General features: G+C 40.9%; 1 protein-coding gene across 5 annotated transcripts in view; it reads left to right on the forward strand.

The window, feature by feature from the left end:
• Positions 1-27,420, forward strand: part of GAREM1 (GRB2 associated regulator of MAPK1 subtype 1) — an 89,577-nt gene that overhangs the window by 24,655 nt on the left and 37,502 nt on the right. For 4 of the 5 annotated variants that reach the window (XM_044423779.1, XM_044423778.1, XM_044423783.1 and 1 more), the window contains exon 2: positions 4,371-4,511. In XM_044423779.1, the coding sequence (XP_044279714.1) occupies positions 4,371-4,511 (141 nt within the window). Of the gene's footprint in view, positions 1-4,370; positions 4,512-27,420 lie in introns of those variants that run through there. The other variant, XM_044423782.1, reaches the window with a different exon arrangement.

A 27,420-nucleotide genomic window follows, 5' to 3' on the forward strand; every position in this document is an offset into this window, starting at 1 on the left:
GTACTAGCAAAATTCTAGTGTAATCCTTGAGCATAAGTATATATACTCTAGGACAGTAGTACTACTTCTCATTGACTGTAAAAACACACACTGAAGTATAGGAGCCATATGTCAGAGTGAAAAACTGGTAATTAAATTTATTATTGTATGTTGCAATATGAAATATTGGAGGTGTCAGGGATATACTGCAGAGTACTAAATTGTTTTGATAATGTGCTCATACTTCATAACAGCAGATGAGTATGGAAATGCTATTTTGAAAAACTGGCACTTATGCTTCTTCTCAGTAGACAATTGAACATGCTTTGACTAGTGTGCTAAAATTGAGGTTATTTAGCTACATGGAGGTTTATGTATGAACAGAACAGAAATGGGCATTACTAAAGTTTCTAAAAAGTATTAACAATCCACCCTTCCCCTCTCCTATATTCATTTCTGTATTGTTGGAAATGAGCAGTATATTATTGGCTTGTTGCAGATTGAATAATTTTTTTAATGGTGCAACTTTTTTTCCTTAAAAACACCAAGCTTGAAAATATGTTCAGCAATATACTACACATACAAATTAAGCTGGAATTTTGCTCAACTGATCTTGTTTTAGTTAAAATACTCTGTTTAACTAATGCAAAGATTATGTGCAATCTGTGTTGTATAGCTTTTTGTAAATAACTATTGGAAAAGTAACCCAGAGTACCATAAACCCTTGAGTTGGCACATCTGAGATTATTCATAACAGAGGAGCCCCCTCCCTCCCATCCTCTTTGGACTTGTGGGTACATTTGGGAATTTGATAAAAACTGCTGTGGGTTGGCAGCACCACAAAATTGCTCCCATGAGGGATGTGGCTAGATACATAATGATTGCCATGGGGGCTGGCTAGTCAGCAGAGGAGAGGAGAGAAAAATAATGAGGCTAGTGGCTGTGAGGGAGAGGAATTAGCAAGGCAAAGGGGGATAAAGGTTGGGACTCTGGAGATACAGTGAAGTAAAAAGGTGGCTGATGGAGCAGTGGGGCTGCAGGCTCAGAGTGGAGAGAAACAGCAAGATGAAGGGGTGAGTGGGAAAGCATGAGCAAGGCTGGGGGCTAGGGCAGAAGAGGAATGGGGTGGGGAAGGGGGAGGAAAAGTGAAGAAAGAAATGGAGTGGAAGGAGACAGCAAAGCTAAGGGATGGAAATGGAGAGACAAAGTGCAAAGAGGAAAGGTATGCAGGGATGGAAGGTGGAACCAGGAAGCCACGGTTTCTTTCAAAGCAGATCAGCAGCAGTTCAGGAGAAGGCAGGTGCCTGGATATTTTTTTTCAAGTTTTCTATTAAAAATAAAAAATTGAAGAGAGGAGGGCATGGATAGCTTTGTGGGCACCATCCAAAACCCCACAGTGTTTGGGAACTCCTGACTAGAAGACATACTTGAACAGCCAGTTGCACTATGTAGGGATTTCTAGGTAGTTTTTCATCAGTGCATTAGCAAGGCCCAGACCTGTTTTACTTTCTCATAAAACTATGAGGAGTTAATTCAAAATCTTACCTGGGCTGGAGATAAAATGTTGAAAATAAAAGAATGCATAAAGATGCACAGCTTAATCTGAGATGCATGTGCATGGAGCCCTTCAGGGTCTTAACTGTGCTCCCGCAGGGGTACTGACTCAGCTACCTTCCATTACTACTGAATTCCCCATGGCAGTTTCCCACAAGTTCTCCTAGTGCTGCCAACAATCCAGGTCACTCTTTCTAGAGAGGAAAGCACAATCTTTCCAAAATCTCTGGTGGTGGGGGGACAGTTGGGGGAGGGGGAATACACACATGTGTGTGTTATCAAGTCAGCATCACTCCTGTGCATGCTTGGACAGAAGAAATGGTCAATTCAAGGAAGGTGGTTTATGCTGCTGCTTGGTGATTCTCATGCTGTCCCATCTGTCCTTGTATATTATCTGTCATCTTTGGACCATAGCAAGGAATGGTTCTGTTCCTTGAATAGTTGGCTTGCAGTACCCAGGTTCATAAGAGCTACTTTTGCATACTGGTGTCCTAATAGTGGGCCCTAATAAGCTAGCTGCAGCCACAAAGGGAGAAGACTTCGCTGACATAGTTGCAGGAAGAATATTTAGCGTTATAACAAACCCCACTGAATATTTAGATTTACTCCCTTAGTTTCCAAAGAGAGAAGCCTTATGTAACCAAGTATAAGCATTTAATTAATGCCTTAATTTCCCATTGCCAGGAACAGAAGAAGTGTGCATATATGTAGGCATTAAGCATCTCAAAACTGCACTTTAGGAGGTACAAGTATGTAGACTTTCCACAAGTATAATGTTCAGTGACCTGGTTCCCACATGGGAAGACTTAAAAAGCACATGAAGAAACATTTAAATTATATTAGTGTATGGCAATGGCAGTGTGATTGTAGGTGTTACACAACAAAAATCTGTTTGAATCACGAAGCAGGAATTCAGGCTGGCTAGTTATTAGGTTGGGAGAGGTTGGGAAAGTGTAATAAATTTTTCCTGAAATCATAAAACTTGTCCAGCGAAAACTTGTACTGGATTGAAACCATGTTAATTTTGAACAAATAATATATCATTGTATTGTACACCACCCGGAGAACTTTAGTTATTGGGCAGTTTAAAAGCAGAGTGAGTGTGTAAGTAAATAAAGCTTGTCTCTTTAGGATTTTTATACTACATTTCTGTTACTCTCAGTAAAGAAACACTCATATTCAGACAGAAAAAAGTTCTGCAGCTCCCAGCAGGTTAAGTGTAAAGTTAAAATGAAAGAAGGTAGAGTTGCTAGACAGACTTTTAGTATGCAGTCCTATGCATGTTTAGACAGGGAAGTCGTAAAACTCATGCACCCAAATTAGTCTTTAATATAGATCCATTTTGTCTTCAATATGTGTGGGAGACATTTAAAATATTGTATAGTAACATGTCAGGAATGCTTGTTTGGGTGGTACAGGGTTGAATCTAGACTGCTAGTTTCACATAAGACCCATTACCAGTCATTACTAACATGAAGATATATCTCTTCTGACAAAACTTCTCGGATTGGTTTTATTGTTTTTAGTCTAAATTCAATTTAAATTGAATTACAGTGGTACCTCAGTTCATGAACTTAATTTGTTCCACGATTCTGGTTGCAAACTGAGTCAAATTTCCCCATATGGTTCAATGTAAATAAGGTTACTCTGTTCTGAACCATATATAATTTTTTAACCACAAAAATATGTAACAAAGTACAGTACAGTACAGGATGAAGAGTGAGAACACTAACCTTGCTTGAGGCGACTTCTGGCATGGAGGACAGGAAGGTGGGTGGGGAGGAGGTTATAGTTTAGAGAGAGAGTCTGCAATCGCAATCTCAAGTAGAGGAAGCCATGACCATGGGTCAGAGCAGGGAAGATGGCCGCGTTCATGCTCATCACCCAATGCAGAGTTCGCGAACAGAAGCAAAATTTTGCCGAACTTTCTGTTCACGAACCGAATTGTTCACGAACAGAAGCATTCGTGAACTGAGGTATTACTGTAATTTAGTTGTTAGTTTAAATTTCTGGTAAACTGCCCAGAGCCTATGGGAAGGGAGTGGTATATAAAGTCCAAATAAATAATAAAATAAAAATAGCATGTTCACCTGCTTCAATCTATATCTAACTTGCAATGTTCTTTTCAGATTGATTTATCTGGGTGACTCAGTTTTACACATTTAAAATGTGGGTCTATGGGTCTAAAATGTTAGCATAAGTTTTTTCAGTTGTGGATCCCAGAATCTACATTCAGGATCTATGGTCAGCATGGCCTGGAAATAAAAAGGTAGAAAACCTCTGTGCATGGCTCAAATGCCTAGTATAAGCTGCTCGTGGTAACAGGTGTTAGGGGTTCCAGTACTACTGTAAGGGGCTCAATTATTATGTTCCATTCCTTTCATATGTTCAAGAAAGAACCTTGAGCATGGTGCATTTTGAGCCTTGCTTTACATGGTGCTTTCTTCATTATTTTACTAATGAAAAATGAATTGTTTAATTCTATGAAACAATGCATTTTTAGAAACACAAACATTTCCCACAGAAAAACTAGCAAAGTGTTTCCAAAAATCCGTTGCAGAAATTGTTCCAACCTACAACATTCTTGCCTATCAAATGTTCATAATGTAGCACATTGTATGGCAACCCATGGATGCTCAGAAAATTCCTGGAGCCTATAATTTGGCATATCATTGCTGCTTTTGCTCTGGAGGGGGGAATAGGGAAAAGTTGCAAGTGGCCACTAGAAATGGAAGATATATGGCTTTGAGCTGCTTGCTCAATCATTTCCATTGTATTTGGAGATTATTTTACACATTGATTTTGACTTAAAATTCATTCTTTTTTATATCTTTTAGGAGAACCCATAGAATGTCTTCGAGAGAGTGATTACCTTTTGATTCATTCATGTCGACAGTGGACAACAATTACAGCTCATAGTCTGGAGGAGGGTCATTATGTTATAGGGCCGAAAATTGAAATCCCTGTGCATTATGCTGGTGAGTGTGAGTTTAGCTTTGAATTAAATACAGAATTAATGGGTGAATAAGATGCTTAGCAACTGTACCAGTTTTTTTGCATGGCAGAAGGAAGCAATACTGAACCTGAAGGTCACAGTACCCTTGTTTGAACATAACATTATCGCATGGTTTATTTAACCTATGGTTCCTTGCCCTGTCCAGGGTTCAACTTGGAAGATGATGGAACAAATCATGGCTTGATTTCTCAAAGTGTAGAGCGTTTCCTTCCTTTAAACACTTGCTCCCTGTATTTCAAATAGGAATGTTTGAAGAATCTGCACTGAATATTCCCACAGCTCCCTGAACTCCAACCCACTTTCTTATGGCTCTGAGTCCAACCTGGCACCAAGACTGCCAAGTTTGCACATGGGTGCCCACCAGGAAGTGAAGCAGCACAAATGCTGTGCAAGTGACTTCCCTCTTCCATGCACATGATTTGCAGTCTTTGTTCTGCACATGCTCTGGAGAAAGGTTGCTAGGTTGTATAATGGGTATTCTGCATGCATCTGTGGATGTCTTCTCAGCATGGCTCACTTCCTAAGTGAGGGCTGAGCACAAGAAATTCTGTCCTCAGAATTAGTCGAAAGAGAAGAGGGCAAGATTCCATGGAATCATTGCAAGCCAAATGTTTTTGCTGCACTGTAGTACTGTCATATCTAGCAGCTGGATTTTGAGGGGTTGTTAACATGCTTACCCACTACCTCTGTAGCCTGGTGACACAACCTGTCATTCTAGATTTACATGAAATGAAAGTCTGTGTCTGTACACAAAAATAAACCATGTGTGTCCTTGCATTATTTATGGAAAACTAACCATAATTTGTTACTGCAGCTGAGTTTATACATCATGAGAAACCAGAATTAAACAACCCATAGTTTAAATAAACCATAGGTTATTGTTATTCTAGCAAAATATGTGCCGAAGTTGAATTGCATCTTGTTTCCCCCTGCAGATACATCTGTGCATGATTGGACTTGCATTATGCAATAGCCCATCATGAGTAACTAGCCATGATGATTTGTTGTGTCCTGTGAAGATGGATGGCTCCCCACAGGGTAGCCTAATTTTGAGCAACAAGCCACTGTGACAACCTGTGGCTTTTTGTTGTTGAATCCAAGATGGGTTATTTTGTTGCCAAACCCAGGAAACCCATCCCATTGCAGGTTGCAGGAAGTGGCAAACTCCCCTTTCCATACTGGAGGATTTTGCATGGAACAGGTACCAGCTACATTACACCTAAAACCATTCAGCCACATGAATGCCTGCTTACGCCAGTTCCGGACAGCAGTGTAATGTGCTTCTGAATAAACATTTGTACTGTAGTAAAAAGGATAACAATTGGTGGCTCATGTTTTTATTTTTCCCTTATAAACAACTATTCAGTCTGCCCTATTACTTTTTGCAAACTAATACCATTGAATAATGAGCACTCTGCATGTTTCTAGACTACAGGGGTTGATAGAGAACATGTTGTATCAACAGCCGTTCATCTTATACATCCAGCTTGTCCTGTAACTCGATTGGTTCCTTTTCTTATCCCATCCCTGACCTCTTTGTCTTTGCAAGAATCACGAGCAGTGACACTAATAGAAGCAAATAATGGCATATATCACTTTTGTTTATTTGCAGTCATGCACCCAGCTGTAGAGGATACTTATAGGTTGGTACAGTATAGGCCTCATTAACCATATGCATAAAAGGTTAGCCCGCAAAGGTGCAGCGTTGTAGCTTGGAGTTCTCCTTGATCCATCTTTGTCACTTGAGGCTTAGGTGGTTTCATTGTCTCAGAGTGCCTTCCGCCACCTTTGGCTGGTGCCCCCTAGCTGGACAGGGATGGCTGGCTTAAATAAGCTATGATTTGTTAACCTCTAAATAGATTACTGCAATGCAGTCTACATGGGGCTACCCTTGAAGACTGCTCAGAAGCTGCAACTTTTGGAGAATGCAGCAGCCAAATTAATAACTAGAATCTGCAAGTCTGGACACATAAGATCAGTTCTGATCCACTTGAATCAGCTTCCTATATGCTTCTGGGCCCAATTCAAAGTGCTGGTTTTAATATATAAAGCCTTATGTGGCTTGGGACCTGTTGGAATACCACCCCTCTACTTGGACATTACTCTCTACTTCTGAGACTTCAAGTGCCAGCTCCAAGGGAGGCAACAACGGAGAGGACTTTCTCTCTAGTGACCCACCCTTCTGTAGAACCTTTTTTCAGTATTAAGCTGGTTGTTTATGCTGAGACTTCTAAAGAGTTACTTGGCTATCCAGGGGCTAGAGGGGATACTCATCCCAGGTGTTTTTCTTTGATAGTTTTTCATTATTTCTGTTTTAGCTGTTTTAAGTTGTTTAATGTTTCTTTTATTTTATGGTATTTTTATTCCTTCCAGAGGGCTTCAGCTATGGGACAGCATAGAAATGAAATAACAGTAATAACAATCATAATGGTGATTGATTTGAACATCTTCTACAATGGCTCCAGCCTGGGTTACCACACTTTCTATATATAAGGCAATTCTGCTGTAAGTCAGACCAGATTTTATTCCCTTTGTGGCAAGAATTAAACAGTAATGATGCTTCCTACTGCCCCATTCTGTTGCTTTACTTTTCTTTTTGCTCTTCACCAGGCCCCTTTGCAAGACAGGCTTTTTCTGAAGTCCAGACTGTGAATTTGATTCTCTCCAATTCCCGTTTAAGCTTCTTTCTCACATGCCTTTTTACTAGGTTAAGGTTTTAGTTGAAATGAAAGCTGCATTCATACCTTTTTCCTGTGTCAAAGCTTCAGCTTAAATAAGAACTGCATTTACTGTCATAAAATGTCCCTGATCTATAACATTAAAATGTATCTGGTTGACTTAATGCATTCATTCTTTAAAGAGAGGCAGTCATTCAGATGGCAAAGCCCTTTCTTTCAGTATAATGTATCCCCCACATTATACTGGAGGGAAAAAAGAGACTGGGGCAGCAGTTGAGGTTGAATGGACATTGGAGGACCTCTAGGCACAGCAATGACAAGAATAAATCTTACTGGTGTTCTACTCTACTGGAATTTACCATAGTTTGGTCAGACCCTCTGTCGGGAGCTGCAGTTCCTTCTTCACTCATTCAAAGCCACAGACTTTTTCTTACAAAGCATTGTTTATTGACCAGAGTACAAAGACACCCAGAATGAATCCCTGAGCATGCACAGAGTGGCTTGTTGAACCCAATCTAGTATTCATCTCCAGGAACTCTCCTTTTGAGCATTTAAATTCAGCATTCCTGCAAGTAAATGAAAGTTCAGCAAAAAGTAGTATATGAAGTAACTTCTTCTTCTACCAATTCACATGGAACAAGTCTGTTCCTTGTTAAGCGTTTCTCAGCATCAGGAAACATCCACTCCCTAAGTCACACATCTACACCTCAGATTGAAAACAGCTTAAAATGCTAATTGTCATGGCTTTTCCCAAAAGACCCTGGTTGCAACAGTTGGTGGGTGCTTATTTTCTTCTAGCGTGACAAGTCCTTTTGTGCCAGCATTGTTATTGCCTTCCGCTTTACTGCAGTGTGTTAGAATTTCATCCCCCTGTAGAGGCTATAGTTAAGCCATCAGCCTCAGGCTGCATCTCTAAAAGCCTACCGCTCATTCCTCACAGATTTTGGAGGAGTACAAAAGGTGTGATCCATTCTTTCACGTCTTTGAAAGTGAAGAAGCCTTGCCCTCTTGTGTGTCATCATAGTGTATGGTGGATGTTACAAGCAGGTGACTCTGGGTGCAACAGAAATACATGCTCTGAGCATGTCCTAGCATGTTTCTTATCTGTTTATTTTCAAAGTTTTCCCTTGTGTATGTCTTATAATTGAACTTAGCTAAACTTGAAATCTGCATCATTCACAGGTTTGATGGATGAAACAGCTGTGATTATCTGAAAGACACAAAATCTTCGACAGTTTTGTTGGTTAGGTTGCTGAAACAATGCACCACAGTTAGTAAAATTGGTTAGTTTTCACTTGATTTGATTCAAGGGCAGTTTCTAATGGACTGAGTTGTTTGCTTGGACATACTATGCTACTCCAGGTTCAAGGGGAAAGGAGTTCACAAGCTGCATCATGACTGAAGCCTTTTGCAGGGACATATGAGACCTGCTTAGAAACTATCCAGTGTTCTGCCAGTCTTCATCTGGGTGTCTTACAGTGGCAGGCAGGCTGAGTCGAAGGCTGAGTGGGTTTCTTCAGGATTGGCCATACTGCTGCCACCTTTAGGGCATCAGCAGCCACTCCTTAGACCCACCCTAGTCATACCTCCTTGGCTAGCTTTTATTAGCCTGGAAGTCCAGGGACTCAGAGGGCAGATGGTCCCTCAGGCAGGCAGGCAGGCAGGCAGGCAGCATGGTTGGCATTGCTGCAGTCAGCTTGTTCATGAGCACAGCAACTGAAACTGATCCCACAAAACTGGGCATATGCCCTGACCAGAGCACCACTAGCAACGGTGTAAAATTCACTGTGGAGTTTGTCCTCAAAGTGCAATGCAAAGGTCTTAGTGGGTCGTTGAAGCACCCAAGGCTCCACTTGTCAAAAAAAGTGTTAACAACTCTCAGACAGTGCAAAAGAGTTCTGCTAGCTGCTTTCTTTGCTTCCTGCATGAGCATGCTATATGTATAAATATGTGCTCTAGAATGTGCTCAGTCATCTTCAGGTTTTATGCCACTTGTACTCTAGCCAGCATCCAGCCTGTTCTACTCTCCTCAGCCCTCCAGTATGCCAAAGAACATAGCAAACTCTACAGTACTGATGAAAGCACTTGGGCACAATCGACTTGTTAGCCCTCCACTTCTCACTGACCCGCAGTGTGACTAGGATTTCAGTTGAATCACCAGCTCTTTTCACTGAAAAGTCCCTAAGACCACTGAAAAATCCATTGCATTCTGTCATTCTCATGGAAGGGTGTTTTTGTGCCCTATGCTGATATACCACGCCCAGTTCAGTGCAGAAACCAATTAACAAAGTATCAATATTTTTTTTTAAGAGTTCAGCTGACTGGGCCCATGCATGTTGATTTTTAAGGAGTGTGTATATTTGTATTTCCCCTTTAAAAAGTAGTAGCAGTAGCAGGAGGAGGCACCTAAGTTGACACTTCCATGGTGTAACCGCGATCACTAACTACATATATGGAATTAGGCATAATTGCAGCTTCTGCAGCAACAGTTTGTGATTTCCAGGAATGTCCAAGCCTTGATGCTTCTTTGTTTCAGAATGCTGTCAGCCTTCCCCAAACGCCACATGTGTTGAACTGCAAACCCAACAATGACCATTGTTGTAATGGTAGTTGCTGTCCAACACAGCTGCAGAGCACCAGGTTGGAGAAGGCTGCTATGGGGCAAAACATTACAGGGTCCAATCATTTGACTGTCAGTGAAGTGCTGCCAGTAGACCCTGAAATGTAGGGCTTTTTGTTCCAGTGTTTCTGGACTCCCCCAAGGCGGGCCAGGTGCAGTGCAAATCTGTGGGCACATATATCACTGCTAGCTGTGAGTTTCCAAGTGAGAGGGGTAATTTCTGTGCCAGATGAGTAATATTTGGGTCAGGGCAAAAGACTTGGCAGAGAACTAACAGAGTGAGCCAAGGTCGCTTCCTGCAAGGATCACTCAACAGCCAGGCATGAAAGAACAAGAAGGGAGGATCTGTGCATGTGTGGGAGGGCGGGGGGGAGGGAGAGACCCAACAGCTGGGCTCCAGCTGGCCAACTCATCTCAGCCCTGAGGGAGGGAAATCAGCTGGTCTTACTTTGGCATTTCTGATCATCTGCCATTTTTTCAACCCTTTAACACAGGTCTTAAAAGTAACCTGCTGTTTCATCTGTGGATCATGCCCCGCTCCTCTGCAACGTCTTCATCCATGGTTGTTCCCACCCGGGACATAAAATTACAAAACTGTTTCTCCAAGCATGGGACCTCCTCCTCCTCCACCACCACTCCCACTTTCTGTTTCCTGGAGCCAATCAGGAACACATGTGGGCTTACTTGCTCTCCATTTTCTTTTGACTATTTCCAGGGTGGCTGAGTTGGAAAATAGAATGGATTCTCCCACTCCCACCCCCTCAGTTTCCGGGCAGGCACAGGAGATTGCTGATGAGGGAATAATCCCTCCTATGGCTTATATTCTACCCATTTCCTTTGTATAATAAGCCCTTTCAGTTCTCTTGCCTACTGTTCATGTTTGCAGCCTTGCATGCTCTTTGTTTCACTGCTTTAACCCTGAAATCTCTTCCTGCCATCACTGACCTTACTACTCCTTTATCTTCATCCAGAAGTCAGCCCTTTGTTACATTTTCCTTTGCAGGGAAGAAGGGGAAAGTGATCTAGTATCTTTCACTTCTTGTACAATCCTAACATTAGCGACTTTATCCATTTTCAGAGGGCTCACTGTGTAAGTCTATCACAGCAAAAACAACAAAGAGTCTTGAGAGTAGCACTTTTATTCTGGAATAAGAATGCATGGGCTATAGCCCAGCAGTTACATCCAGCAAAGGGATTGTCATTAAAAATAACCCTATGTCTACATCATTGTGCTAGTTTTTAAGGTGCCACAACATGGAACAGTAAAGTAAATCCTTCTGTGTATGCTTTTTAAGTCTGTCAACTTGGGACAGTTAACATGATCAGATCATAACTGAGGAAATAAGCTACATTGACTTATTTACCCCCCACACACATGTCAGGGGGACTAACGTAATTATCTGGAGCAGGAAACCTCACCTGTGTAGCCTGGAAGCATAGGTACCAAGCCACTCTGGTCCAGTCCACGCAACTCCCAAAGCATGCAACCAGCAAGTATATGCAGAGTGGTTAATAATCACAGAATTATACAAACTAGTTCTCAGGGCCTGTTCACACTAATGATTCACTAAGCCACCATTAGTCAGTCACTCTTCAGGGCTTGGCAGCATGTATCAGTGGTCCTTTTGAATAGTCAAGCCTCAAGCACAGCTCATCATGTTGGGTAAACCAGGCAAAGTTGAGTTAATGGAGTGATTAACAAGCCACGCAGAACTCATAGGCTGTTTTTGGATTGTGGGTGGCTTGCTAAGGTAACTTGATGCCAATGGATGCTGCTGCTTGTTGTAACTTAAATATGGCATATAAACGATGATGATTGTGCAAATCCAGTTTAAGTCTCTATTTTTCTCAGTTTGGAAATCATATCAACCAGTTGTCTGAACATCCTCTCTCCCAGTCAGTGGTATAGAAAACTATATAGCCCTTGGTTCTTCAATATACCCATTGTGTTTGGGAAGGAACTGCACATGTTGTAATAAATTAATATTGGATGTATAATATATTTGAGACTTTTGAAGCTTTAAATGTAAGGTGTTGAAAAATACACCTACGGTGTTGGATTAAGTCATCCTGTTTAATGTTTGCTCAGATGTCCAGAAGTGTGCGCCTAGGTCTAGAAAATGCTAGTCGGAAGTGTGGTTGGAATACCTCAGTCAGCATCCTCCCCATGGAAACCAGAAGCACTTCATGTCTGGGAACCAATGCCAGTCACGTCAGCCTTGCCTATTAAAGCAACTGACATCATAGACTTTTCAGACTGTGACTGAATTGTGGTACCAGGCAGTGGCTGCTGCTGAGCTGAGGCTCACTGCTTAGCAGTTTTTGAACAAATGTGTATTGTGTGCCTTATGCATAACATACAGTCACTGAAAACTAATCTATAACTCTGGAGAGCTTTCTCTCTCTCTCCCTCCCTCCCTCCCTCCCTCCCTCCTTCTCTCTTTCACACACACACACACACACACACTTTCTGTGTGTGTGTGTATGTGTGTGTGTGTGTGGGCGGGCAGGAGTAGGTGAACAGGGGCTCCATTTCAGTGCTTCATGTTTGAGAAACAAGAAAAATTAAAGTAGCCTGAGAACGGACCTGCGCTGTGCATTCTCAATTAACCTGGATTCATTTAAAGTGTGTGTCTGAGCAATTCTAATCTTATAGGAAAAACTCTATCTAAATTACTTTTTATATAGCATGTATGCTTCGTGAGATGGTGTCTTGATGGTGACAAAATCATATGCAGTGCAAATTCTGAGTGGCTTGGTTTGTGTAAAATAGGATTTAAAGAGTCTGATCCTTATTGACAAATACGTGGACTCATCGACCATCCAACTCTGTGACTTTCTTTGTCGCAACTATTTTCCTGGGTTAAAACCTTAAAAAGAAAAAGAGTTCCAGTGTGGCACAGTGGCTTGAGTGCAGGACTGGGACTCTGGAGAGCAGGGTTCTACTTCCTGCTCAGCCATGAACCTCACTGGATGCCTTCAGGTCACTGGCTCTCAGCCTCCCCCACCTCACAGGGGTGTGATGAGCATAAAATGGACAGTGGGGTGACTACCATGTGAGCCACCTTGGGTCCCTTGCAAGAGGAAAAGGGATGGGATATAAATGCAATAAACAAAAGCGACTCTGTCAGTGTAAATCCCATTTTGAGTAGTTCTATTTAAATGAATTGAGCTTGTTAGTCATGACTAGTCAGTGACTTCACTTTCACACACTGGATTTTATCTGTGGAAGTCATTTTATGAAACTTTCAGCAAAGTTTTCCAGTTCCTCTGAACTTGTAATTAATATCAAAACAGTACAAAGTAATATTAGTTTGCCTCCAGGAAGAGACAGACATATGGCAAGCAGCAGTCTTTGTAATGCAGCCTCCCACTCCATAGCTGGCTCTTCATTCAGTATGTGTGGTCTAGTGCCAGAAACACCCTAAAACTCTTTCCTATTTGAGAGAAAAATAAGTGTGTTATCAAATTGTTAGCAGCAGAGAATGGCAATGGCACACGTCACATATAACCCCTACTGAATTCAATGAGGCTTATGCTCAAGACTGCACCCTTGGTTTTTAGTAGGCCAGACCATTTGCCTCTTTAGTATAAAGCATCCTCCAGGCTGATGCAAGAGGCAAAAATCAAAACTAGTTTAGTTCAAAATCTATTTAAACACTTGCAACTCACAGGATTAATCCTGCTACCAGGTGAGCTATTCTTGACTACCATGAAGAATTACTTTGTGTAGAAGTGTTTTCTTCTATAATTGTTGTTACATTGCACTTATATCCCTCTTTTCTCTTCTTGCAAGGAACCCATGGCAGCTTATAAAGTTTCCCTCCCCTCCTTTTCTCCTCACAACAACCCTGTGAGGTAGGCCAGGCTGAGCGGCAGTGGCTGCCCCAAAGTCACCTGGTCAACTTCAGTTGAAAGCAGGATAGGCTGGAAAGCTTTTTGTGTGAACCCCAGCCATCCCCTGAATATCTCGTGTGGTTCATAGAGCCATAAAGCTTCACTGTTGCAACTGTTCTGAAACTTCGGTATCAGAGAAGCAGTGTTGAATAGTCTACTTTCACTGGCAGTTGAATGCAGGACCACTTGGAGTACTTGCATGGGTAGAAAGTACTGAGAGTGGGAAGTTGGTTTTTTTTACTCATTCTTCCTCTCTCCGCAGCCCCTGTATCATGCCCACAGTAGATCCAAAGTTTCTGTTAGTAGTCAAAGTAATTGGAAGCAAGGTTCAGAAGGGAATGGATGAGAAACAGGATAGTCCACAAAACAGGGGGATTATATTTGTCAAGATATTCCTGAAGCAAGATCAATATGAAAATCAGTTAATCAAGCCTCCCAAGGATATTTGCTCTGTATAAGGCATTTTTAGAAACAGGTGCATACACAGAAAAGGGGGATAAAATGTACAATCATACAGTAACAGAGATGCATTAAATTAATCTTTAAAGTATTACTAATATATATGTATACATATATGCACACATGAACATTCAAGAAAGTCAGTATGGTATAGTGGTTAGGAGTATGGGACTGGGACTCAGATGATCTAGCTTCTAGTCCCTGCTCAGCCATCAAAACGTGACTTTGGGCCAGTCACAGACTCTCAGCCCAACCTACCTCACAGGGTTGTTGTTGTGGCGTTAACAGCTTTGCGTTTTAAAAATAAATAAGTTCCTGTTCCACATCACTAATACAGGTTGAGGTGGCTTGACCAAATGTCAAAATGAGCATCGAGATGACTTTGCCATCAGCAGTATATTCTCTTATAAAATGGCAATGGTTGAGATCACCTGTATTTCTACCATGGGTCCACTGCATCACTTCTGTAATGTTTAAAAGGTATTTTAGTGTTGGAAATTAGCCAGCAACCTCTTCCTTAAGAGCCCCAGCTGTGATGTACTCGGTCATATTTCCAAAATCATGGAAAGACAGTGGGGGTCTGTAGTGAAGATATAGGGTGCCCCCCCCCTCCTCGGCCAGCAGCACTGTGTTAAGTGGTTCAAAAATATAGGTATAAGGCTTAGAAAACAATGAAGCAACCTTTTGGTCTATTTGTGTTTTCAGTTAGAAGCAATAGCCAGTACTGTCATAGCACCAGCATAAACCAATACTAGTGCAATACCATTAGTGCTTGCTATGTAAAGGGGAAATGTGGTAATTTGCCACTGACATTTGGTGGCAAATTACTGCTTTTCCCTTGTGTCTAGCAAGTGCTAATGATGACAGACTGGTGTTGAATTACAGTAGCACAACATCTTTCACTCTAGCACTGCACAACATTGCATACTGCCCTGGATCAGTGACTGCTACCACAGAGGAATCTGGCTATTGGAGGTGCTCAGTGGTTCGCAACCTACAAGTTGAAGTTTGCCTTCCTGCTTTCACTTTTATTAAATTATTATGTTGGGTTGCTTTGCCAGACTACTTTTGTTGCAGTGCACATTATTCTGCTATTCCTGTGTTTAGGACAGTCTTTCTAAAACTTCCCTTCCCCCTTAGTTTAAATGGTTTCAATATTTATGTCTGTCAGCCTGTGAACCTAATGAAATACTGTATGCCTGTCACAGAGAGCTTCATGCAAATATGTCTTTTATTTATTTATTTATTTATTAAAACATTTTTATGCCGCCCCATTCGCCGAAGCCTCTGGGCGGCTTACAACAATAAATTACAGTGAAGGGTATTTATGAGAATGTGCAGAAAAGCAAGCACTCCTGTGTACAAGTTACATTTCTGATACTATATCTTGCCATGTTTGTCTGTGTAACAGTGTATCCCTAATGGATCTTGGATTCTAAGTGGCTATTTAATGCCAAGAAGGCTATCCTCCTAACTTAACAAGGGAAGCATAATACCATTTAGAGGCTAAAACATTATTCATATATCAGTTATCTATGTGTAGCTAGTTATTATATATGTATAAAATTATCCCTTTTTTCCCTTCAGAGCAGATCTTGAATTAATCCTCCTTTATATTTTGGATAGTTGAATCCATGGATACTTTGTGCCTTAGTCTTCTGATCTACCATGGCATTTTAAACAAACACAAAATATTAATAATTCCACCATAGTTTATTGGGAAGTCTTGTATGTGTAAAACCATACAAAATGTTTCCCCTTCCGTCTCACTCACGCAAAATGAATGTTCAACTTGGTTTCTAGTTAAAGAAAATTCAAACTCCTGACAAGTTTGTGTCTGCTTTATAAGAACAATAAAAGACAAGAAAGCTTAGCTAAGCAGTTGCATTGGATACTGCTTAATTAGGTCTCTGGATTCACTACATTGTATTTTATCAGAGTAATGTCAAACTCAAGCACTTTCAATTCTGGTTAAAATGTAAATTAAAGAAAATTGTTCTTTAAATCATGATGGGATGTGATGGTGCTAATTGCTCGTAAAGTTATGGTTTAATTAGGACATGGGAAGAGTTCCCCCACCCTGAAAAGGGGGGGGGGACAACAATAGGAGAGGACTGTTGTCCTTAGGTCTTCTTATGGGCTTCCTAAAGGCCTTTGGATAGATGCAAAAAAGGAAGTTGCACTAAAATGACTTTTTACATAAGTCCACCATACAAGGCACAGTATCTGTAGCCATACTTAAGCATGGCTTTTCATGTCATCTGAACCAAGCAACATGGCTTACTGGAAAGAGAAACAACCTTCAATGACCCATAAGTAGTAGTTTCCTCATGCAACAAGCAACACTATCTGGGTGCTGAGAGTATGGAAATCATGCTCAGCTCATGCCACAGTTCAGCTATGCCATAGTGGCTTATTAAAATTGTGGCATATGCCAGACATGATTAGGTGAGTTGCAGTGCCTTATTCTCATTGTGTGAACTCATCTCAAGAATGACAATATGAAACATGGAATTGTAAAAGCTCATTTTGTAAAATCTCTTCCTCATAATGCAAAGATAGTTGGCAGCATTCTTGAATACAGGCTTTCCCCTGTGTTACATTAACCCAAGATTATACCATATAACCTATGATGGCTGTTTTGTCTTGGCTGCGGGTTTCTTCAAGAAGAAATGTGTTATGAACTGGCAAATGTACACAAGAAGCCTGTAGCTTAGAACTTACAGGTGATAGATCTCTGGGGAATGAAATTCCAGCCATCTTGATAAGTTCCTAGCACATGATTTCTAGCATGCTTGAATGATTGACAGCTGTTTATCCCCACTGGAATATGTCCTTCTCTTCACTTAAGCCAAGTAATTTCCAATCTCTCTGGCAATGGATTAACAAATCTCATGCTGCCACAATTCTGTCTGAGTCAAGGGCAGTTGATTCATTTAGTTAATACCCTTGATTCTGAGCACAAGGATAACTGCACAGCAAGTGAATTTGAGAGCAAGCTAGGTTGAAAATGGACAGTTTCTAAGCAAAAGTGCATAGGGTCAAGCTAGGTTTGTTTGAAGTCATCAGAACTTGCTCATCCATTTAAGATATTCACAACTGAGATGTTACATCTAATTTTGGGAACCTTCCAGGTTTGTTATCCAAGATTATATAGGTCAGATTGAATTGACATTCCTTTGTTAACAGTGAATATTTCTAAAACTTACTCAACAAATATGAACAACAGCAAATCAATTCAAAACAAAACTGGTTAAATGTTCATTCAATGGGACAAATTGTGTGGGGAAAACTTAAAACATTAAATATGTTTGAGTGCACATACATAAAAGGAGCAAATCTATACCTTTTAGACTTCATCTGAAGAGCCATCATTATTTCAGATTCCCAATGCAAGAATGTATACAAATCTCAACCTCAGAGAAGAGGGCACTTTAGTGTGTGGGGAGGGAAAGAGTGTTGAACTAGGGGCCTGACTGGAGTTGTAGTTCCCACTCAGCTATGAAGCTCACTGGTTGATTTGGTCACTCACCCCACCTAGCCTACCTCATAGGATTGCTGTTGTAAAAAAAAAAAATAGAATTATGCAAACCACCTTGGGTTCCTTGTACGATAAAAGGACAGGGCATAAATGCAATTTAATAACAATAAGGCACTGCAGCCTCCTTTCTCTGACACTCCCTGCCTCCACTAGATAGCAGAAAAGCTTGTCTAGGAAAAAGAAGGTTAGGGAGGCAGCAACATTTACAGGATACCCATAAGACTCCACAGCTTACAGTCATCAAGGTACAAGCTATAGGACTCTGCCCTAAAGCCTCTGAAATATCTGGTTTCTGTACAAAGTTAAGACCACTACAAATCCTACCTACAAGTTAATATATGCAACCTGTCTTCCCCAGCCCAGTACCCTCCAGCTGGGTTGAGCTGAATCTCCCATAATTTCCAGCCAGGAAATTAAAGAAGAGTTTTATTTGAGATGAAGTCAAGAGGGATGATTGGGATCAGCAAGAGTGACTGCATGTCTTAAGCAGGCATGTGAATGTTAAAAAAAGTTGTTAGATGCTACTAAAACATTTATATCCTACCTTTTTCTTCTTGCAAAGAACCCAAGATGAGATCCATGGTCCCCCCCTCACCCCTTTATTTGCACAGCAACCCAGTGAGATGACTTAGGCCAACAATCAGTGACTGATAGCAAGTACCTGGAGAACTGAGGACTAGAACCCTGGTCCCCACGTTGCAGTCCAACAACTGCACTAAGTAGGCTTGTACTGGGTTGAAAGGCATCCTAATGATAACAAGCTGCAGTAAGAAAGGAGATGCATTATATATAGGGAGTGGAATGGGATTTGTTAATGACTTTTATTTCCTTGAATCAGTTCTCAGGTACAGTTGTACACAGCTTGTGATTTGCTTTTTTAGCCATTGGCTTTTTGACATTTATGGGGATCTTGGCACAAAGGGTCCTTTTTACTTGAATGAAAAGCAGCATGCTTGATAACATCATTTAAGTTGCAAGCAATTCTCTAATGGAAGCTTGAGCAGTGGCCTTCAGCCCTTTGAAACAAGAGGGCAATGGATTCAGAATAGGAAGTCTGGTGTCTGCTAAAATGGAATATGCTAGAAAGGAAAACCAGTTTAATCAAAATCTCAGCATCTGGCAGTACATCAAGCAAACTGAACTGTTGTATGGTCTATAGATTTTGTGGTACTAGTTTGCATGCAGCTTAAAGCCAAAAATGATTAATCAATCTGTGTAATTCTTGCCATTTTAGCATTAATTGCTTTTTACTTCATTAAAATGCATATGTGTGGTGTGAGGGAGGCAGAAAATAAGGCTGTAAATTTGAGAAAATGTCCAAGTGCATTTTGTCTCGATTGGTATTTTTTAAGACATTTGAACTTTTATTTTTCAGTTGCCCTTGGGAAAAAAAAATGCCTCTGTAGGAAAACACTGGTTACACTTTATTCTCCTAATATATTCAAAATAATTGCTAAGAAATTCAAGTCCAACTGATAAAGTAGGTTTCTTACCTACAATAGTCAGCTTAATGAAACTGCAATTTAGCAAATATATTTAAAGCTCCTGAGTTCAGTTTCTCCCCCAGCCCCTGCCTCATTGTTTTTTCTTGCCATGCACAAGCACTTATAAGAGCTCTATAGGAGAAAAATAGCAGCTGAACAAACTTGGGAAGTGGTTCTTAGATTCCATTTCACTATTTGTAACAAAAGACCCGTGCCTTATGGTTCCTTGTGTAACAGACAGACGCATCCAAGGACTCTTAAATAATTTGAGGGGGAAGCATTAATTGCAAGGAGAGAGTGAAAGACTTACTATTGTTGTTTGCTTCCACAAAGATGCCAAATTCTTTTTCCTTTTGCCACCAAAAGGATGTTTGAGGGTAATGGGAATGGCATCAAAATTTCTCCTTCTACTGTAATCCGTTCAGCAGTACACTGGTTTCGGCTTCTGCTGCTGCTGCTGCTGCTGCTGCTGCTGCTGCTTTGTCTTGTTTTTGCAAAAATAGGGAGTTTCTACCATTGCAGAGCTCCCACTACCCTATTGTTCCCCACTCACTAAACAGTTGCACACACACACGCACACACACACACTTTGTCACAAACACCCTATAAAGTGGTGGAGGGTGGTGGAGATAGCATTGGTTTTGAGGTTATTAATTCACATCTGTAGTGCAGATTTGGAAACAAAGTACTTACCTTTGTTCCAGTTGTTATAGTTCCCTGATGTTTAATGCACAAAATAGTGTAAACATCTCCATCCACTTAGAGCCTAGGTTTTTGAGGAGGCAAGAGTGGGCAGTACCACAAGATGGCTACTATGAGAAGCCTCACGTGGCAGCCATAGAGTGCAGCTAACCATAGCAGACACCTTTATCATAGAAATGAATATTGGTGAAGATAGAAGACAAATAACTTTTCCAAGAACTTGCATACAAGGCTGAGATCTGAGCCTCAGAACACAAATGCACTCCTGTAAAACCTCAACTTTCTGCTCCAAGAAAATATCCATTTCACAGAAATTTCTGCACTTCCTCCAAATGTATTTCTCAGACTTAACTAAATCATATCCCCAGCACACACAATCTCAGTGTTACACACACAAACTGCTAGGTCAAGTTCACCCTCCAGACACACATAATTCATTTAGCTGTTCTACCACTTTTTTATCTATCCTTTACACAAATAAACACATACCTCCACTCAAAGATCACTGTAGTCAGCCCCACCTGTTTTATATCCTCTTCCCAGAATGTTAAGCTTCCCCAAAACAGATGCTCCACAGCTTCTTTTCACTCCCCCACCCATAAGTTTTTTACTTTCAGTGCAGAGATCCACCAAACTCAACTGTCAATAGACAGTGTACACACAGAAAAAGGCAGAGGGCCATTAAAGAAAATCAAGACAGGGATTGCTACTCAAACATGGTTCTAGCATTCTGTGCTTGAAATAGGAGGCTTTTGAACATACACCTACAGCAGAGCTGTAGGTCCTCAGCGCCACCTGAGTAATAGTCTACTCCAGTCAAAAGTATGCCTTTACTTTAAAAAAGTCCTTTGCCTTGGGTGGATGTTTCTGTGTTTGCTGGCCTAATGATGATACTTCCTGGAGCAAGGTGGCTGTTCAGCATCGGTCTCCGAGTGCAAGAGGACCAGCTTTGTGAGGTTTCAGGTCAATGGTTTTCTTTCACAATATGTTTCAAGTTTCTCCGGCACAGATGGTTCTTCTGTAATGTTTGGCTCTGGAAGGCTCCCAGTTATCCTTGGAAGAGTATATCTTCAGAGGCGACAGGACCTTCAGAGAGGGCATTTTAAAAAGCTGACATGTAGCCTAAGAGATTGGATTTATTGCAGTTCATGTGGAACCTGCTGCTTTTATATAGGATGACTTTCCAGAATTGTATCTGAATATCTGCTGCAAGCTTTCCCAACCTGGTGCTCTTCAGATGCACTGGACTGCAACTCCAAGAATATCCTAGCCAGCAATCCTGAGGGCTTCTGGGAGTTAAAATCCAGCACATCTGGAGGATACCAGGTTGAAGAAGGCTGGCCTACTGGTACTGTGTGTATGTTTTATTGGAGATGACTGAGCTTCCCAGGATGAGTGGACCTTGAGGGAATTTATCTGGGAGCACAGGCTATCCACATGCCTCTGGAAGTTCAGGAAAAGGGCACAAGGGCACTGGCTTTCTGCAGCCCCTAGCATCTGGAAAGTAGAAGTATAAAGCCTCTGTACATGGTGATAATTCCCTGCAGTTTAATGTGAAATAATTGTGAACAATTTAAGCTCTTCTTTTCTCATTTCTTTATATAGTAATTGTTGCTTCTGAAACTGAAGAATCAGAACCTTGTGGATCTAGCCAAATGAGCAGGTGGGAGGGCAAGCATACATGGCTCATTCTTTGCTAGAAGGAGGCACAATACATCCTTGTGCTGCCTGGAATGCACATGATTTTGTGTAATGGTTAAGGGCGGGCAAGAGAAAGACACAAACGTCTCTTCTCTGTATAACTAGAAGAGAAGTTCGTTCCTCTCCTTTTCCACAGTTAGCCAATTAAGAGGTTTGGGGCCAGTTATCTCTAACAACCAAGGGGGTTATTTAATTTCTGGCTATTTCTTTTTCTGTTCATTTCTGTCTGTGTGTTTCTATCTTCATGCAAGGGTATAGTAATGCCGGAGCAGATGGAAGGGGGATCAGGAACTACTGATAGCTCTCCTGGTGACTTTCAGTAGAAGGGGAAATGTTTCTAACAGTGGTTTAAGAATAGCAACCACAAGAAGAGTTTTCCCCTTCTCATTAGGCAAGAAAGCTTTGGGGAAAACGGGAATAGATTTGTGTGTAAAATGATTTACGTGGAAGACTCCAGTTTTGAGACTGAACACGAAATCCCTGGCATGTTCTCAGAAGAGACACCTTGTTCCACAAATCCCGAGCCACTCTGTTGCATCTGGATCTACTTGCTAGACTTCAGGATTCCAGTGAAACCCAAAACAGATGCCGGAAGCCTGACGTCTGCCCACTCCTGTTTTAATGCTGTGAAGAGCAACTGTGTAAGAAGACCACAAGAAGTTTACAAAGATTATGCAATAACACTGTGAACAATTTGTTATTTAGAAAATGTGAACTAAATAACATTCATACACTGAGGTACCAGCATCAACAGGCTATTTTGCTGGTACCTCAGTGTTTGTATGTGGCGGTGGGGGGGTTATGTGGGTTGAGCCCAGTTTCTCTGTGCCTTTGCACTGCAAATAAATATCTTTACTTTCATTCTCCACACTGATGAGTAGCATGATCGATTGTGGTTGCCCATAGTCCTCCAAATCCAACAGAGGCTAAATGGAAATGGGGGGGGGGGCATGGAGGAGAGGATTGCCACTGCACTCCCCCCCCCCACAACAAAAAGGCAAGACTGCTGATTCTGGCCATCAAAGTGTTTAATACTGGCTTGTAAGGAGGGGAGCCAGAGGTACCACCGGGATTCCCTGTATGACTGCAGCGCCTTGCTCCTCGCCTCCTGATCCCCAGAAAGCTACCCCTGCCCTGCCCCTGCTAGCACTGGGAGTCAGAGTTGCAGCCAGCACAGAAATCAGCCAGCATCTCCTCTTGGAAAAATGATCTAGAGCTGGGATTCCGACTTTCCTTATGGCTGTCTAGACTAAGGATTGCATCCTGAAGTCTTTAGTTTTGTCCTGCCTTTCATGCATTAACTAGGTCTTCTGCCATTCTCCCATTGTTACTCATGAGAATATTGATGCCGGCATGGCATGCAGCTGCAAACCATTTCTGCAGTGTATTGGCAGAGCCAGATTCATTTCAGATAGATCCTGAAGAGATGTTATACTTAATCATGTGAAAGTACTTTCAAAGTACCCTTTTCCTTGTAGTTTTTAGGTAGCTCTCTGCAAACCCTAACATGAGTGGGCACATTTTTCTATGTAACAGAACTTCAGATTTTGAAAATTAGTTTATGATTTTTGTGCAGAGATTCAGTTTAGTCTGACCTGTACACCATGATGCCATCTTCCAGGGTGGATTTGCCCAACATGAGAAGCCATGGTGAAATCATGCTGTTGTGAGTCAGTGGCATCATGCAGAACCCATTCTGCAGTTCCTGCATGGTCTGTTCTGCAGCTGGATCACCAGTATTTATTAGGCACTCCCTGTTTTTTCTTGACTTCCATAGGTTTCCTTTGACAACCTGACTTAAATGGGTTTGAGAAATAAAATATAAATATAGGAATAGAAATATGATGACTTCACCTTTTGCTTTGTGAATGGACCGAACTTCAGCTCACGGATACACCTCCTCAGTATGCACAACACTCTGTAAATAGAAAGCAGCGCAGCTCTTATATAAATGGCATGAAAACTGAGGAATGAATCCAATGTTGGTTTATTTTTTTAAAAAATAAAATGAACTGGTGTATATGTTTGGTGAGGAAAGAAAGATCCATATGAGTTAATGTGAAAACATCCCCATTACAACAACTGGCACATCTTTTAGAAGTGGTCGAGAAATAGCACACAGTCAAGGGACTGAGATAGTATCACCTCCTTTAAAGAGGGAACATTATCACACTTCCAGCTTTTTCTTTCCAGATGAGGATTTATTAAAGAATCATATTGGCTTATTTGTATTTCATGTATGATCCAGTTAATGTCATCATCCTAATGTTTTCCCAGCAAGTTTCACAAAGCTTTTCTTAATGCAGAATATCCATGATAGAGGGAAAGAGCAGAATGCCTGCACATTCTCTTTAATTGTATGGAGAGGAGAACGAAGGGTGGGAAGCGTTATCCCTGCAGAAGGTGGATGACCTGTTGGAGATGCTCCTCCTGTCCTGATTTCTTCCACTGTATTTCCCCTTGTGGAGCCATGTCCTGGAGGTCAGGACGGATGGACATGCACCCTCTGAAAGTTTACTTTCACACAGTGTGTGCTTCAATCTGTTATAAAGGAAATGTGCATGACTGTGTGAGACAGCTTTGTGATGCTGGTGGGGGCCTGAGACTTTCTCAACTGCCTGCCCTTTTAGCAGCCATGCTTGTTAGGAAGCCAAGCCAATGTTAGGAGACATACAAGAACTGCCTGCTCCATCTTCTAAATTAAGGACATCTGAAATACCTCATATTGTGTACAGGCCTGTTATGCTCACTAATGTACATGCCCAAAATGAAGGTACAGAGCAGTGGCAGGAGCAAGTACAGAAGGCGGGAAATTACACCTGGACATACTTCATTATCAATTGTCCCACTCATATAGCTATGAAATCCTCTTTTGGCCACTAAGAAGGGGCATAATGTGGACTGAAAACTGCAGGCACATACAAACACTGCCTGACTGCAAAAAAAGGGGCACTGTGTGGGGGGGGGAAAAGCTTAATTTTGTCATGCTTTGGAATCTGCCTCAGGAAGCATTCAGGTCTTTTTGCAGATGGGAATCAGCTTTAGAGTTATGTTAATAAATGGGTAAATTATTTTCATTAAAATGCCAGATATCTTTCTATCTTTGCAAAAAGTCTGAAGTTGCAATTTGGTATGCATTTATTGGGAGTAAGCTCCAGTAAGCAAAGTGAGACTTTCTTTTGAATAAACAGGGGCAATATTGAGCTGTAAATGAAGAAAAAAATAAGCAATAACATCTGTGAGGAAGAATGAATAGCAGAGGTTTGCTCACTTACTCCTGTAGATTTAAACTAGATTTAAAATAACCCAAACCATATGCTTTGTTTCAGTAGCAAGGAAATAGAATAAGATCAGTTTCATAATTATTTTCCCATTCAGATTCCCATGACAGTTTTCCATTGCTTCATGTCAAAAAAGGGGTTAGAAATATATATATTTATATAACTACTTCAGCAGACTAAGAATAAGTAGTGTAAGCAAAATTTAAGGAAGGCAGATTTATTTGATGAGAGATGCAGATGGGATGTTTTGATTTATCAGATAAAGCAAAAACATCTGTCCCTCCTGGTTGTGTGTCTTTGGTCACTAACATGATGCATGGATTTTAGCTCCATTGTCTTTGAGCAACCTCTGAGGTCAGTAGACAAGACACAGGTAATTACTTCCTAATAGAGATAAACACACCAATACAGAGCATACCAAATCACAGAAAGGATGAATTATTGGTCTCTAGGTGTTTCATTCTCCTTTCACATATCTGAATCAGGTTTAGGGGATTTCCAGTGGCAGTCATGTACCTTTGACCAGCAGAATGTTAGCCAATTTTTTTAGCAACCTTATAACAATATTCTTTATAGCTTCTCTTTCTCAGTTTCTTTCATTGATTCCATATGGTAGGAACATGTTTTCTAAAGTGGTCCAAATACCCTATTTATAAAGTCACTTTCATTGTGAGATGCATGTATTTATTTGGTCACCTTTTTACATCCTCCTTGCAGCTCTGAGTGCCCCAGTGCACTGAATATTTCTTGCAGCCAGTTTGGTTTGAAAAAAAAAAAAAAAAAAAAACACATGCACACATGTGAATGTTGAAGTGCTTTGTGGGTTAATCCTATTCTGAGGTTTTAGTAGCCACATTTTGTAGTTATATGTATTTAAAGAGGGGAAAAAACATGGCACAAAAAAGGAGGGTTTTTTCCCAAAGGTCATTTTGTAGTAAATCATGGTTTACAAGATGCCCAAATTATAAGAAAATGTAAATCTAAGCCAAAGCTATGAATATGTTGGATCTGTGTTTGCAGAACCACAGAATCCTCTCTTCTCTCCCCAAATAAGAGTGAGACGGAAACAATGCAATTGTCACCTATGATCTGCTTCAACCTCCTCACATTCCACTTTTTCTGAGGCTGTCTCTCTTGCCTCATTTGATTCTTTTTCATAGCTGATGTAAAGAAAACTTGAGGTCCTCAAATGTTACAAAAATGACTTGTTGAGATCAGGGCTTTTGGACTGATATTTCCTTCCTAAGAAGTGCAATAAAATTTATACAGGTCTGCAAGAGATTGAAACTGTTCCCTTATGGGAGCCACACTACTTTATGGCACTCACCTGTTTCATAGACCCAAAAGCTTGGGAGAATTACAAGGTCAGCAGTTGTGCTGACTGTTGTGAATGCCAGCTACCCACTGCCCTGACTTCACAAACCGGATAGCTTGGCACTTAAAGAACAAGGAGGATCAAATAGGTGAATTGTTGCACATGGGGTTCAAATGAGCAGGTGGTGGCAGTTTTGTGTGACCATGGGCAGCCTGAGGATTTAACTCAACATGCTTTTGGGACATCCTTCTTACTGTGCACATGGATTTGTTCACTTACAGCCAGTCTGCTGACAGAGAAATATGTTGGTCTACATCAAACTCATGGAAGTTGTGAGCAGTAAAGATGAAGTCTATTTTCACTCCAGCTTAGTGTATTTCCTGTTCTTTTTCTCCTTGCTGTAAGCACAAGTCAGTGTTAAAATCACTTATTTTACTGACTATCCCTTGGAGTTTTTTCTGTGTTGCTCACATAGGCACATACCCTGTTTTATTTAAAAAGCCGATGTGCATTGTTGTTTTCCTCTTGCAATGGTGGTTCATTCCCTAGTCCAAGAGAAATCTCAGCCTCAAGAGAGAACCTGGAACTGATTAAGTTTCTTACACTTATTGGAAAATATTATCCTAACTATATGTGGAAACATTTCTATTTCAAGAATACATTTCTGAATTAACCTTTTGAATTGACTAGAAGAAAACTATACCATAAACAAAGACAACTTTTTTCTAAAAAGTTTTTCTCTCCTGTACCAGACAGAATTGGCTGTACCCCAGCACTTGTTTGCATGGCTTTGTAATGAGCTTAAATACAAATGTCTACACACATAAGTCTGTCATGTTGAAATACTTGCATGTGGAACAGCTTTACATAAACTTGGAGGCTTTTTAGAGTGGTTGCTCAGATGCTTAAAGTGATTATCCAATGACTGGTGTCCTTGCATTTCTACAGAATATTTGTCATGTGTGATAAGGGAGTATTTTCTTATGTAAACTATGCTGGAAATCCTTAAGAAAGGGAGATAAAAAGTTATCTAAAATAACAATATTCATAGGAGTTGTCTTCAAATCAGTTAGAATTACAGAGCTTCGCCTGGAGTGGCTTTCCCTGTTAGGAATAAGTCTAAGTCAGATGGGTGCTGATATCACCCATTGCTTTTCTTCAAGGGACCAGCAAATCATGACTCTTGTTTGGCC

This window comes from Varanus komodoensis, unplaced genomic scaffold (assembly GCF_004798865.1).
Source record: "Varanus komodoensis strain SLA01 unplaced genomic scaffold, ASM479886v1 scaffold14_1, whole genome shotgun sequence".
Lineage (NCBI taxonomy): Eukaryota > Metazoa > Chordata > Lepidosauria > Squamata > Varanidae > Varanus > Varanus komodoensis.